The 15,771-nt window shown below is 44.8% G+C and overlaps 1 protein-coding gene across 1 annotated transcript; it reads left to right on the top strand.

Annotated features, from left to right (window-relative positions):
• The first annotated feature begins 882 nt into the window (after positions 1 to 882).
• LOC140485550 (uncharacterized) lies at positions 883 to 15,568 on the top strand. The gene is made up of 4 exons (XM_072583768.1): positions 883 to 1,627; positions 10,081 to 11,094; positions 12,959 to 13,037; positions 13,726 to 15,568. Exons 1-4 carry the CDS (start codon positions 1,585 to 1,587, stop codon positions 13,808 to 13,810), a joined length of 1,221 nt encoding a protein of 406 aa, XP_072439869.1. The 5' UTR covers positions 883 to 1,584; the 3' UTR covers positions 13,811 to 15,568.
• Positions 15,569 to 15,771: the final 203 nt, after the last annotated feature.

Below are 15,771 nucleotides of genomic sequence, written 5' to 3'. Positions count from 1 at the left end.
CATAAGCCCTTCAACAGGAATGAGGCAAGGGTGGGGGTGGGGGGAGGAGTGGAAGGTGAGAGATAAATGGGAGGGGCTGGGGCTGAGGGCAGGTAGCTGGGAAGGCGATAGGTAAATCGAGGTGGGGGTAATGGTGATAGGTCGGATGGGAGGGTGGATTAGATAGGTGGGAAGGAAGACGGACAGGTAGGATGGTTCAGGAGGACAATATCCTCGCCTATTTCTATCTCTGAGAAATACCCCTGAGCTGGGAGTAGTTGGCGATCACTGATCTGATGATTTGTTCTTGTCACATTGCTGTGTGCGGTATGCTGCTTTGCATTAATTGGTTGCTCCATTTCCAATGCTGTTGTGGTTCTGTTCACCGAGCTGGGAATTTGTGTTGCAGACGTTTCGTCCCCTGTCTAGGTGACATCCTCAGTGCTTGGGAGCCTCCTGTGAAGCGCTTCTGTGCTGTTTCCTCCGGCACAGGAAGATCCCAAGCACTGAGGATGTCACCTAGACAGGGGACGAAATGTCTGCAACACAAATTCCCAGCTCGGTGAACACAACCACAACAACGAGCTCCCGAGCTGCAAATCTTCTCACTAAATTCTAATGTTATTCAATGACATGCCAATTAAATGCACGTTTTGTCTTCTTTATAATTGGCCTGTGGTTTGGTGTAATCCCTGCAAACTGACAGCATTTGTGATTATTTTTATAACCACTTGACTTCGATCCTTGAGTGTCTTTTCTCAAGGCATGTCCATGGCACTGTTTGGGGAAACTTTCTGTTTCATTTTCCGATCGGCTTCAGTAAAGGAACAGTTCATCAGAAACCCCCGCGGAGAGCAGGTACTCTGCTCACTCCAGGGAGGGAGGGAGAGAGAGAGAGACAGAGAGAGGGACAGAGAGAGAGAGAGACACAGAGAGAGAGACAGACAGAGAGAGAGACACACAGGGAGAGACACAGAGAGAGAGACAGACAGACAGAGACACAGAGCGACAGAGGGACAGACACACACACACACACAGACAGAGAGACAGAGGGACAGAGAGAGGGACAGAGTGTGAGAGAGAGATAGAGACAGAGAGACAGAAAGTGTGTGAGAGAGAGACAGACATAGAGAGAAAGAGAAAGACACAGAGAGACAGAGTGTGTGAGAGAGAAAAACAGAGACAGAGAAAGAGAGAGTGAGAGGCAGAGACACAGAGAGAGTGTGAAAGACACACAGTGAGAGAGAGAGACAGAGAGAAGCAGAAAGTGTGAGAGAGAGACACACACATACACAGAGCGTGAGAAAAACACAGAGAGAGTGAGAGACAGAGAGAGAGCAGGAGAAGGCGGAGACAGGGTGGAGACACAGACACATCAGGATCTGTCAGATATACAGCTACACACAGGATCCCAGTTCACCGGATCCCAGCAGGACTGTAAGAGCAGGGTCCCCGCAGTCTGGATCTGGTGGCCGGTCGGGTTGATCCGGATTGGAAGCGGATTGGCCGAAGCTCCCTCGGGCAGTGTGTGCAGCTGCTCTCCCAGCTGCAGGGTCCCTCTCCCTGAGCTGTTAGCTGTCCTTCCCAGGCCCTCTGGCTGCAGCAATGCTCTGCAATGTTGCCCTGGCTGCTTGGCTGCTAACTGCAGGTGAGTTGCTGCACGAATGGTCTCAGTTAACCAGTTTAACCAGTTTAACCAAACCTGCTTGGAGTTCCTGAGGTGAGGGTGATGGTCAGTGACATTGAGCTGTCTGGATGGTCACTAGGGTATTTAGATGAATGTGGGGTATCCAATGGAGAGAGGGAATTGCTCCATAACCCCCCCCCACCCACCCCCCAAGGTCTCCATCTCTCTCCAGTTCAGTTTGTTCATTTTTGATGACTGTGCCTTTAAGCATGTGGAATCCGTCTGGAATTCCTTCCCTAAACATCGCCACCTCTCTTCCCCCTTCTTTCAAACAGACCTCTGACATACAAACAACTAACGAGTAGGCCATTCAGCCCTTCGAACCTACCCCACCATGAAATACGGTCAGAGCTGATCCGATTTTAACCTGAACTCGACATCTTGATCATCTTGCATCCCCCTGGTTCTCAAGAATTGAACGTTTTCTAGAGTTCTTTGAGAAGGCAACATTCAGGATTGATAAAGGGGGAATGGTAGGTGTAATATGTTTGGATTTTCAGATGGTGTTTGATAAAGTATCACACGTATAGCTATGTCATTAATGCCCATGGTGTTGGTGGTGGTGGCGCACCATTTTGGATAGAGAGGATTAGCAAAGTAATTCCCCAAGTTGGGATGGGGGCTGCAAAGGATCTCAATGACCTGGACGAGGAAAGTGAATGGACTATCACCGAATTTGTCAATGACACAAAACCGGGTGGGAAAGCAACTGGTGGGGATGGTACAATGAACCTGCAGAGGGCTATACTGTAGGCAGGTTAGGCAAGTGGGCAAATACTTGGCAGGTGGAATATGGGGAAATGTGAGGGTATGCACTTTGGTAGGTAGAGTAGAGAAGCTAAATGTGAGTTAAATGGAGAAAGACTGCAGAATAGAAGGATTTGGGATCTTCATCTGTGAATCATAAAAAGCTAGCATCCAAGTTCAACGGGTGATAGGGAAGGTAACTGGAATATTGGTCTTCATTTCAAAGGAAGTGGAGTATAAACGTAGGGAGGTTTTGCTGAAAGAGTATGAAGCACTTGTCAGACCACAAGTGCTGGAATATTGTGAACAGTTTTGTGCTCTTTTGGGCCTGTCCATGTGGAATTTAGCTGAATGAGAGGCAACCTAGTTGAAACATACAAGATTCTTTGGGGAATTGACAGGGCAAATATGGAGAGGTGCTTCCCCAGTGAGAGAGTTTTCAACCAGAGAGTATAATTTCAAAATACAGGTTGCACATTTAAGACAGAGATAAGGAGGAATTTAAGACAAAGATGAAGACAAATTTCTTCCCTCTCAGAGGGGAGTAAATCTGTGGAATTCTTTATCACAGAGAGTTATCTAGGCTGGGTCATTGAGTATATTCAAGGCTGAGAAAGACAGATATTTAATCAGGAAGGAAATCAAGGGTTATGGGAAAAAGGATGGAAAGTGGAGTTTAGGATGATCAGATCATCCATTGTATGGGCAAGCAGACTTGATGGGCTGAATGGCCTATTTCTGTTCCTATGTCTTATGGTCTTACAGGTTTATCTTCCTCAGCCTCAAACAGATTTACAGATTCTGCACCCCCTGCATCTTGAGGAAGGGAATTCCAAAAACTCAGGACCCTCTGAGGGAAGATAATTGTTTTTCATCTTGGTTTTAAATGGGTGACCGCTAGGTCTGCATTCTCCCATACAGCAAATCTCTTTTCCACACCCACCTAATTAATCTGTTCATTCCAGGGATTAGTTGAGTAAACCATGGCTGAGCTGTTTCCAACGTATGAACATCCTTCTGTAACTACGGGTGACCAGTCCAGTACACAGCCTCACCAAAGTCCTGTTAACTGAACCTGGGTGGCTCAGTATTAGATTGTGCCTCATAAGCAGCCCTGTGCAGCACCTTGGATGCCACAGGCGCTATGTAAAAGGAAAGCCGGATGTAGCTTCCTGCAAGACTGGTAATACTAGTTTGTATTAAGCTGGATGGTTTATGTCAGTTAGTGTAACTATAATTGCAAACTAGCTGTCAGCAAATAAGAGCGCAGGACAACACATGCTGTTCAAAGTTACAGAGGGGCCACTGACCCATTTGGGGTGCAGATGCTTTCAGTATCGAAGGAGAGAAAAACCAGGGCAAAGTTTCACCTCGGTGACCCTGTGACAGAGTAAGTTAACAGTCTGAAACATTCACATTCTCATCAGCATCCTGTTTGTTAATCATTTTACAGCTGATATTTGAGGGGATCTCTGATATTGATCACCCACATGTTTACTGAGCAATAGCAAGTGGGGCTGGTGTAGTGGTAGTGTCACGAAACAAGTAATTCTAGCCCTTGGGGGGGTAGGGGGTCCAAATCCCACTTTGGGAGATAGTTAAATTTGATAATTTACTCCAAGAAAACTGCTCTTGAGGTAACTATAGCGGTTCATTGTCACAAAAAACCCAACTGGTTCATTAGGGAAGGAAATCTGCCATCTTTTCCTGGTGTGGCCTACATGTGACTGCACACCCAGCCAATGGTACTCACATCCATGAATAGCTTTTTAATAATTAGATATCTGAGTGGTAGTGATGTGATCACTTTAAAACCTCACCTGACTGTATCCATGTTTTATCTACTCCTTTCCAGATTGACAAAATACTCATTGAGTAGCATTTGGAAACAAAGAGCTTGCACTTATTAAGTACCTTTCAGAGCTTCAGATATCCAAAAGCACTTGAGAACCAACGTGCTATTGTTTGATATAACAGGAGAATCATTTGGAGACATAGCAGCTCCAGTAGTGCCTGGCCCTCTGACTCAGCACACTCCTCTCACCCACTTGTCCCAGAAGTCAACTTAGCTCAAAGCACAGAGATAATAGGGGACACAACGTGTGCAAATGTGAAAACAAGTGGCAGGGTTTTGGAAGAGCACAAGTTTGAGGAGGGGGTGATGTGGGTTACCAACTGGGAGTGCATTGGGATAATCAAGATGATGATCAGACAGTCTGAATTTCCTGGTGATTTTGGTTAAAGGATAAATATTGACCTCAAGACAACAGAGAGAACCCCACTGATCTTCTGTAAATAATGCCACAGGATCCTTTAAAGCCCCCCCGAGAGACCATGCAGGACCCCAGTCTGAAATCTCTTCAGAAAGATGGCACCGGCCCCAGTACTGCGTTTGAATGTCAGCCTAGATTTCCTTCTCTAGGATTTAAACCCAAGGTATTCTGACCCTGAGGAGCTGAGTCAGCTCTCGACTGAGCTATGATCGAGACAGTTAAAAATCACAGAACACCAGGTTATAATCCAACAGGTTTATTCAGCTGATGAAGGAGCAGCGCTTCGAAAGCTAGTGCTTCCAAATAAACCTGTTGGATTACAACCTGGTGTTGTGTGATTTTTAACTTTGTCCACCCCAGTCCAACACTAGCACCTCCACCTCATGATTGAGAAAGACAGATAGATGTTTCAGGGACAGTGTGTCCGACTAAGATTCAGAATTGGGAAATGTCATTGAGGTCAAAACAAGCAAAGATAGGGAGAATATGGAATCTAAACATCTGCACAAAGTGAAGCAGTTACTGAACTAGTAAACAGGCTGTGTTCCCCACTGTGGCTGGGGTAGGGGAGGTGAGGCTTGTATCTGAGACCAGGGAATGCAGTTCATGATGGATTCATTAGAGAATGACTCAGCCATCCCAAGGTGCAGCTGCTGGAGGTTAAGATTTGTCTGAATGCACTCAGACCGGGCTTCATCAAGCTGTCAGGACAAATGCTGGAGGGGCAGGGTGTGAGGGCGAGCCTGCCCTCATGTCTCCTGGCAATGTTAGTGAGGAACAAGGGGAGCAGGGGATGCGGGGACAGAAATTCACACCATTGCGACTGATTTCAAATCTTACACCCAACTCACTCAAAGGTGAGACAACAGTTGCTGCAGCTTATTGATTGCACAGGGAAAACCTCACCCCACAACATGGGAATAAAAATGTTTCACTCTTGCAAAGTTTGAGTGATTTAAGAGCGATTGGAAACTGTCAAAACAATGGTGGAACGTTTTTCACTGAATTCGCTTTGAAGCAGGGTATGAGGAACAAAGGGAAAGCAGACAAGCTGTGTTAATCCCCAACACCCAAATTACCCCAGTGCACACTTACAAATGTAGAAGATAGGAGCAGGAGTAGGCCATTCGGCCCTAAGAGCCTGCTGCACCATTCAGTATAGTCATGGCTGATCATCCAACTCAGTCCCCTGTTCTTGCTTTCTTCCCCATACCCTTTTGTCCCTTTTGCAATAAGAACCATATCTAACTCCTCTCTCTAAAACAAAACTCAGTGGTTTTGCCTGCACCTCTTTCTGTGGCAGGTGATCCTGCACAGTCAAATCACAACAACCTGCCTTAATGCTGTCACTGAAGAAGTGAACTAGCTGAGAGCAAGGGGAGGAAACAAATCTTCGGAATGAAATCTGCGAGTGAGATGAGTGTCACAGGCAAAGGACATACATAGGCAAATCAAGCAAAGTTTTGACCATATATTGAAGCCTTGCTGTGTAGGAGAATAGGACACAGAAATTAGAACGCAGCTCCCCATTTCTTGAGCTGTGCTGAGGAATGGAACCTTTCTGAATACTGAGAGCTCTTGATGTTTGACTGGGTAACACAGTGCCGTGAAATGGCATAGCCAGCCAATAACTGGTTCAGTGTGCATCTAACCTATTACAGAACCAGTATTCCTGGTGTATCCAATCATCACTGTGGGGTATGTATTTTTCATTTGTGTATAAATGGCATGAAATGTTGGCTCCAAGTCTCATCTGTGTCTGAACCTTTAAAACCCAGTGCTGAATTCTCACTGAATGTGGGAAAGCAACAACTATGGCCTTCAGTTAGTTACAGAGCAAGCTGGGGCAATGTTGGTGACGGGGCAATGTCACTGGGCTAGAAGTACAGAGTACTAGGATAAGGCTCTGGGGAATGAGTTCCCATCCTATCACAGTAGCTGGTTGGAACTAAAAGATTTAATTTGTAATTTTAAAAGTGGCATTCAAAACTAGTCTAGTAATGGTGACAATGAATCTTTCATCAATTGTTGGAAACCTACATCTTGTTTGTGAATGTCCTGAAGGGAAGGAAATCTGCCATCCTTTTGGAATGTTGTGGTTCTGTTCGCTGAGCTGGGAATTTGTGTTGCAGACGTTTCGTCCCCTGTCTAGGTGACATCCTCAGTGCTTGGGAGCCTCCTGTGAAGCGCTTCTGTGATGTTTCCTTCAGCATTTATAGTGGTTTGAATCTGCCGCTTCCGGTTGTCAGTTCGAGCTGCCCGCTGTAGTGGTCGGTATATTGGGTCCAGGTCGATGTGCTTATTGATTGAATCTGTGGATGAATGCCATGCCTCTACAAATGCCGTTCCCTCCGTGACTACCTGGTCAGGTCCACGCCCCCAAACAACCCACCCTCCCATCCTGGCACTTTCCCCTGCCACCGCAGGAACTGTAAAACCTGTGCCCACACCTCCTCCCTCACCTCTATCCAAGGCCTTAAAGGAGCCTTCCACATCCATCAAAGTTTTACCTGCACATCCTCTAATATCATTTATTGTATCCGTTGCTCCCGATGTGGTCTCCTCTACATTGGGGAGACTGGGCGCCTCCTAGCAGAGCGCTTTAGGGAACATCTCCGGGACACCCGCACCAATCAACCATACTGCCCCGTGACCCAACATTTCAACTCCCCCTCCCACTCTGCCAAGGACATGGAGATCCTGGGCCTCCTTCACCGCCGCTCCCTCACCACCAGACGCCTGGAGGAAGAACGCTTCATCTTCCGCCTCGGAATACTTCAACCCCAGGGCATCAGTGTGGACTTCAACAGTTTCCTCATTTCCCCTTCCCCCACCTCACCCTAGTTCCAACCTTCCAGCTCAGCACTGTCTCCATGACTTGTCCGGACTTGTCCTACCTGCCTATCTCCTTTTCCACCTATCCACTCCACCCTCTCCTCCTTGACCTATCACCTTCATCCCCTCCCCCACTCACCCATTGTACTCTATGCTACTCTCTCCCCACCCCCACCCTCCTCTAGCTTATCTCTCCATGTTTCAGGCTCACTGCCTTTATTCCTGATGAAGGGCTTTTGCCCGAAACGTTGATTTCGAAGCTCCTTGGATGCTGCCTGAACTGCTGTGCTCTTCCAGCCCCACGAATCCAGAATTGAGAAACATATCAGCCATGATTGAATGGCAGAGAAAACCTGATGGACTGAATGGCTTGCTTCTGCTCCTATTTCTTATGGTTTCATGGTCCTTACCCAGGCTGACCTACATGTGACCCAAGGGTCACAGCAATGCGTTGGCTCTGAATTTGTTTGTCAAAAAGGTAGCTTATTGTCAAAGCTTTGAGAATAACTAGGGCCAACCATGAGTGATGCCATTGCCAGTGAAAGCTATGTCCTGTGCACAAAGGAAAGAGTCCCCTCCTTATAATGCAGCCCTTGGTGTCCTGGTAACTGTTTGAGTGAACTGATTAGATTCCCTCCAGTGTGGAAACAGGCCCTTCGGCCCAACAAGTCCACACCGAGACGCAACCCACCCAGACCCATTCCCCTACATTTTACCCCTTCACCTAACACTACGGGCAATTTAACATGGCCAATTCACCTAACCTGCACGTTTTTGGACTGTGGGAGGAAACTGGAGCACCCGGAGGAAACCCATGCAGACACAGGGAGAAAGTGCAAACTCCACACAGAGTCGCCTGAGGTGGGAATTGAACCTGGGTCTCTGACGCTAACCACTGTGCCACCGTTTATTACCCTTAATATTTACTTGCTGTGAAATAAAGAAATCAAATGATTTGTAACAAACTTTACCCCAAAGATATGTTTGCTCATGTTATATTTGGAGAGCTTTGCAAATGAGTTTGTGTGAGAGGTATGAATATTCAGTCACAGTTACACGTGAGTGTCACACTAGATAAAACAGCAAATACTGGAGCTTCTCACAAATGCTCGAGTGAATAGCACAACTCACGACAAGATATGTGTCGGTATTGTAACTTTTAAAAAGTTTCATAAATGTATGACTTCTGCTTAGTCACTGAGATGATAATAATTTTGTTAATCTGATTTGACCGATGTCATTGGAGCATTGAACTTTGTAATAACTGCAGTTAATGTTTATAGCTTGCTTCCTTACGATTTAGCTGTATCCATGTCTTGCCAAATCATGACAAAATTAACTCATGCAATTCCACTCAGTCCAATTCACAGCTATGTTTCTTAGTCATTGATTGGTGGCCATTTGGCCCATCGTGTTTGTGCCAACATAAACTATCCAATTTGTCCCACACCTCCTGCGCTTCCATCATTGCTTTTTCGTGTATTAACCCATTGTCCCTCCTGGAAGTTTCTGTTGAATCTGCAATAGGCAGCGCATTCCAGATCACAACACATATTGTAAAATAAAATCTCCTCAGCCCAATTTCTCCAACTTCTGAAATTAGCTTCAACCTCTATCCTGCCTGGCCATGGAAATAGTTTCTTTTCATTATTTTTAGATTACTTACAGTGTGGAAACAGGCCCTTCGGCCCAACAAGACCACACCAACCCTCCGAAGAGCAACTCATCCAGACCCATTCCCTTACATTTACCCCTTTACCTATCACTACGAGCAATTTAGCATGGCCAATTCACCTGACCTGCACATCTTTGGACTGTGGGAGGAAACCGGAGCACCCGGAGGAAACCCACGCAGACACGGGGAGAATGTGCAAACTCCACACAGACAGTTGCCTGAGTCGGGAGTTGAACCCAGGTCTCTGGTCCTGTGAGGCAGCAGTGCTAACCACTGTCTATTAAAACCCTTGCATTCGTTTGAACACCTCCATCAAAACCCCCTCACTCGAAGGAACACAGGTTGTAGGAACAGGGCGAGGCTGTTCAACCCATTGAGGCTGTTCTGCCCTCACCTAGATCAGGGATGATCTTTGACCTGAATGCCATTTCCTACACTATCCCACTATCCCTCGATATCTTCAATATCTAGAAACTATCAATGTCTGCCTTGAACAAACTCAATGAATGAACCCCCATTGGGGTAGAGAATTCCAAAGGTGTACCACCCTCTGAGTGAAGAAATTGCTCCTCTCTCCAGTCTGAAATAACCTAATTCTTACTCTGAGACTGTGTCGCCTGGTTCTAGATTCACACCCCTCTGTCCTTGTTCAGTTCTGGGAGAGTTTTGTACACTTCAGTCAGATTGCCTCCCATTCTTCTAAATTTAGACAATCCAGACACATAGACAGGAAAAACAACTGCAGCTCCACCAGTCTCTGTAGCTAACTCAAGAGCCCTGATCTCCTGACCTAATCTAGTAAAAGCTGCTCTGAACCTTCTCTAAGAATTGCAGATTATTTTCCAAACTGCTTCTGTTCAGCAACTTCACTGTTTACTTTGCAGCATTTAGTCTTAGGATTTCAACGACAGAACATACAACAGAACCAGTGTCCCTGAGTTTGGAACCCAGAAATGGTTCAGGGGCAAGTCCATTTATCATCTCTCAATCTCCCACCCAAACATCACTTACAGCCAACACTGTATCGAGTGCCAATGGACCCCATGAAGGTACAGCATCCAGCCTTGCTGCTACAGTATCCACAAGCACCAAATCTAACGCTGCTGGCACAGAGAGATCTACTTCAACAATCTCAATCTCTACTAGAGGGTTATCAACAGTGACGACAATAAGAGGTACCAAGGATGTTGCTACACATTCCCAACAAGTCCTTACATTTGAAACAGGGACAACAGATGCTACAAGTAAGCCACAGTCAACTTTAAATCATTCAACAGATACAAGTCCATCATTGTCCATATCAACCTCAGCCCAAAAAACAGACCAATTCTCTACATCGCTAACTGCTGCCACTTCCCAAACTACAAGGAGCTCACAGCCTCCTTCAAGTTTATCCCCATCAACTGACATCAGCACACCACCATCAAAATCAACAATTATCAGTGTACCACAGTCAACGTCAACTTTCAACCCGTCTACAGGTTTTGGACAGTTATCTACCCCAGTCCAAGTGCTCCCAGCATCTACTTCAGCCCAAACTGCAGGAAAATCGAGTACACAGTTCAGTTCAACCATTGCCCAAACCGTAGCTACTACAAATCTACCAGAGACTTCCAGCACTGTCAATCAACAAACCGAACCAACATCTGTACCATCTGTAACTTCGACTGCACCCCAGACAGAAAGCAGCATGACGACATTGGAAACCACTTCTGTCATGACTGAAAAGGAAACAGTTGCTGTGATCTCCACCTCGTTGTCCTCATTGTCGACTCCAACACCATCAGCTTTACCTGATCTGATTTCAAAAACCTCAGTACCGACCGTCAACACATCAACCCATCCAACCCAGGAAGCCAGGGCAAACACTGAAGGATTCCCAAACCATTTGAGTGCAGGTGAGTGAAAACAGTCCTCATTGCTGCCTCATGAACAGAAATAGATACTTGAGTAGGTTTTAGCTTAATCGTTAGCAAAATTGATCATGTGTTACAGCCATGTATTCTGCAACTTTGACATGGAACCATATAGAATGTGCACCACAGCTAAACACTGTTCAGCTGTTAGTCATGGTCTACAGGAACTTTCATCCCTTCAATTTACTCATCTCACCCTATCACACATTTGGAGGTGCCAGTGTTGGACTGGGGTGTACAAAGTTAAAAATCACACAACACCAGGTTATAGTCCAACGGGTTTATTTGGAAGCACTAGCTTTCAGAGCGCTGCTCCTTCATCAGGTGGTTATGAAGCTTAAGCCACCTGATGAAGGTACAGGATCTGAAAGCTTGTGCTTCCAAATGAACCTGTTGGACTATAACCTGGTGTGGTGTGATTTTTGACATTTCTCTCATCCTTTCCTCACTTTCTGCTAATCTAGCTTCCCTTTAGAAACAGGGTTAGGGTTAACATTACCATTCATTTTGACCACTTTGTGTGCGAGTAAGTTCCTCATTCTCACCGGTCTCTGGTTAAAGAGAGTTCTCCTGAATTCCCCATTGGGCTTATTAGTGACTCTTTTACCTTTATCAATGACTTTCCCACAAGTGGAAACATTCTTTCTATGCGTCCATCCTTACAAACTCCTTCACAATTTGAAAGACCTCTATCAGATTATCCCTCAGCTCAAGTAAAGGGCCCCAGACACTTCAGTCTTTCCTCAGAGTCATAACCTCTCAGTTCTGATTTCATCCCTTGTAAACTGTTGTCTGCACCTTTTGCAGTCCTTATCAATAGTGTTTTTGTGATCTGTACATCTCTATGACCTGGAGGAAACCCAAGCAGACGCAGGGAGGATTTTGTGATTCACTTTGGGAAGACGAACAGGAAGGCAGAATATTGGGTCAATGGAAAGATTCTTGGTAGTTTGGATGTGCAGAGGGATCTTGGAGTCCATGTACATAGATCCCTGAAAGTTGCCACCCAGGTTGATAGTGCTGTTAAGGCAGCATACAGTGTGTTAGGTTTCATTGGGAGAGGGATTGAGTTCCATAACCGCAATATCATGCTGCAACTATACAAAATGTGAGTGTGACTGCACTTGGAATATTGTGTACAGTTCTGGTCACCCCATTACAGGAAGGATGTGGAAGCATTGGAAAAGGTGCAGAGGAGATTTACCAGGATGTTGCCTGGTCTGGATTGAAGGTTTTATGAGTAAAGGCTGAGGGACTTGGGTCTGTTCTCATTGGAGAGAAGAAGGCTAAGAGGGGATTTGATACAGACATACAAGATGATCAAAGAATTAGATAGGGTGGACAGTGAGAGTCTTTTTCCTAGGGTGATGACATCGGCTTGTATGAGCTGCAAATTGAGGGATGATAGATTTAAGACAGATTCTTCCTCAGAGAGTGGTAAGGGTGTGGAATGCCCTGCCTGTCAGTGTAGTTAATTCGGCCACATTAGGGAGATTTAAACAATCCTTGGATAAGCACATGGATGATGATGGGAAAGCATAGGGGGATGGGCTTAGATTAGCTCACAGTTCAGTGCTATATCGAGAGCCGAAGGGCTTGTTCTGTTCTATGTTCTATTTGCAAACTCCACACAGACAGTCACCTGAGGCTGGAATCGAACCCTGGTCCCTGGTATTGTGAGACAGCTGTGCTGACCGCTGAACCACCATGCCTTCCTTACATCTCAATGCTTATAATCTGTTGAAATTACTTCTATTTCTTTCCTTACGTAAATTCTGAAGAAATTTGTGCATTTGCGAGTTTTTGTTACACTCACCGATGTGCTTGTTTCTGTTTCCTTCCCCAGGAAGTGTAGCAGCAGTCTCTGTAGTGGTTATCTTAGCAGTGGTGGTCTTACTTGGAGGATTCATCTACTTTAAGTTAAGGTAAAGGCCACATGAATTCTGTCTGTCACTGATAAACCATCCAGTTACACTATGTTCTGGTCGCCCCATTACAGGAAGGATGTGGAAGCATTGGAAAAGGTGCAGAGGAGATTTACCAGAATATTGCCTGGTCTGGAGCGGAGGCTTCAGTGCAGTTCTGTTTTTTGGTAATGGCTCTGTCACATCCTTTGGGATTTTACATATTATACTTTCTCCATTTTAACACAGGAGAAAAGCTGGGCTTTAACTCCTTAAAGCAGAGGTAAAGATTTAAGAGAGCTGTTTAAAATTGCGAAGTAGTTTTGTTAGGAGAAACTGCTTACAATATTAGCATTGCCAGCAATGCAGAGTTATGTGAGCTGAAATTCTTATAATGATTCATTATATCACAGTAAAATGAGTAACAATTTTTCATCAAATTGATTTGATTAAAAATAATTGATCCTTTGGTGATACAAAACTTGAGTAATACTGGGGAAGAGCCAAGCTGTATGCTGTGTAAATTGGTGTTCACTTTGAAATCTGTCAGTCTTGCCTTGGTCCTGATGAAGTGTAAGATGAAAGATTTCAATATCTTATCTTTTTCTCAACAATACAAGTGTGTTCTAATATGTGCTTTCAAGATAATTGTAGAATTATGTTACAACTTACAGGTTGCCCTCTCAAAAATATCTCTCATTTCTTGTAGAAATTCTGGGTATGGACGACTGCTTGATGATCAGGACAATGGGACATGGGGTAATTACAATAACCCTTTGTATGATGATTCTTAAGAAGACAAACTGGCTTTCTTTATATCCAACCATCTAATGAAAAGTGTTGTTTTTTTTTATTTGTTGAGAAAACTTGGCCAAACATAATTGAATTTCTTTGATTTCTTCCCATTTATTTTGTTCTGGTTTAAATTTGTTCATCCTCTTCTGAATTCCCTCTGTTTTGCAAAATGGGATAGTTCTGCTGGTGGATTCCTCACACACATCATCATCATCTTGACGAAGAGATGCAGTAAATAGTTGCGACAAATGAAGATTTTCCGAGTATTCCTAAGTTAAGGATGATGTTAGTGCTGCAGTAATTCCTGTTCTCAGCAGTCGTCGATATAAACACCACTAAACAAAACATTGAAATGATTACAGGGGACTGAAACAGGACTCAGTGCGCTGCTGACACATTTTAAACATCTTCACGAGACTTCAATTTTATTTTGAAACCTGGATTGGTGATCAACTAAGAGATTCCAGGAATTGTGACTCTTGAATGGAATTCCGGTTCAAGTTTCAGTCTTGCTGTATAACTGTGTGTGTACGTGGCTGTCACCAGATTACTCATAACTCAGCGTTGACTTTCCAAAAGTAATTTCATCGCAGTTCAGTTTCCAGCCCAGAGCTTTGACGGCGATAAATAAGAGATGGGGATTTTGAGATTTAATGCAGCACCATCGTCACCAGTTCCCCTGGCATTACACACCGTTAACAAGGATCCATGCTGCCACGGGTAGATCACCAAATTCCTCCTTCACAGTTTTTGAGAATCATTTCTTTTCAAATTCCTTCATGGTAACAGTGGTAGTGTCAGTATTTGTTGCCCATCCTTGTTGCCCTTGAACTGCGTGGCTTGTTCAGCCATTTCAATTAAGAGTCACCCATGTTGCTGAGGGCCTGGAGTCACATTTAGGCCAGACCGGGTAAGGATGGCTGATTTCCTTCCCTAAAGGACATTTAATTGCTGCCTCCAATAACTATGAAAATACCCCACAGTTACAATAACTTGATGAATCTGTAAAATAATGTGTGGTCAAACATTGATAGGAAGTGGTTAGGTGTTGTTTTGAGAATCATTTCATTATAAGCCTTGTGTGATATTTTACATGCAAATCACACTGCTGTTTGTAAAATAGCAGGATCAATTGAAACAGACTGTTTAAAAACTTGGCTGATTATTTAATGTATTTCATGTCAGCGACACAGTGTGTGGAGGCAGTAACTTATAGTTCAGTCAGATGACTGGATATTTTTAAGCAGTTGGAACCCAAGCCAGTATTCATTTGCAAATTCCAGTTACACTTCCAGAAATACACAACCTCATAAAATACAGCAGGATCACGGGATGGTACTTGGGAAATAAATCTGTAAATGATGCAGCAGGTCAGATGACATAAGATTTGCTGATGAGACTAAGTTATTTAGCAAAGTGATGTGGTTGACAGAAACTGATCACAATGGACAGATTGGGGCAGGTTGAGGAGCACAGCAAAGACAGAGTTCTTTTTGAAATGGATTGGCTTACCAGCACGGAGACTGAAATGGAAAAGATGAGGTTGTAGAGAAATGAAGATTAGTTTGGTTTAATTGTCATTCATCCAGGTGCCAGGGATTGATCAGGTATTGGTTTTTATTCAGACAAGGATGTGGAGTTGTAAATCCAGGCAAATTATTTTGATCACAATGAATCATCGTTGGGGTCAATTTTTAGAAAATGGGATGGAGTAGGTTAGGTTGTGGATGGGGGAATTGGAGTGAGAGGGCATCAGGTATGTGGGAGGGAGGGGTATTGGAGGGGTGAGGGGGGTGGTGTGTAGGGGATGTGCTGGGTGTGGAGAAAGGGAGGGAGTGTTGGGGGAAGGGGAGGGAAATGGAGTGCTGGGTGTAGGGGGAGAATGTGGGGGTTTGGAGAGGGTGTGCTGGGTGTGTGTGGTGGGGCAGGGCTGTACTGGGTGTAGGGGGAGAGTGTGGGG

Source organism: Chiloscyllium punctatum, chromosome 14, assembly GCF_047496795.1.
Source record: "Chiloscyllium punctatum isolate Juve2018m chromosome 14, sChiPun1.3, whole genome shotgun sequence".
Taxonomy (NCBI): Eukaryota; Metazoa; Chordata; class Chondrichthyes; order Orectolobiformes; family Hemiscylliidae; genus Chiloscyllium; species Chiloscyllium punctatum.
Note: the sequence above shows the minus strand (reverse complement) of the source record. Positions and strands in the feature narration are given on the sequence as shown.

Bases quoted from the DNA above. Each gene is read 5' to 3' on its own strand.
- LOC140485550 (XM_072583768.1), top strand. From the start codon at position 1,585: ATGCTCTGCAATGTTGCCCTGGCTGCTTGGCTGCTAACTGCAG. The intron at 1,628-10,080 runs GTGAGTTGCTGC...TTTACTTTGCAG, and splicing joins TGCTTGGCTGCTAACTGCAG to CATTTAGTCTTAGGATTTCA. The intron at 13,038-13,725 runs GTAAAGGCCACA...CATTTCTTGTAG, and splicing joins TTCATCTACTTTAAGTTAAG to AAATTCTGGGTATGGACGAC.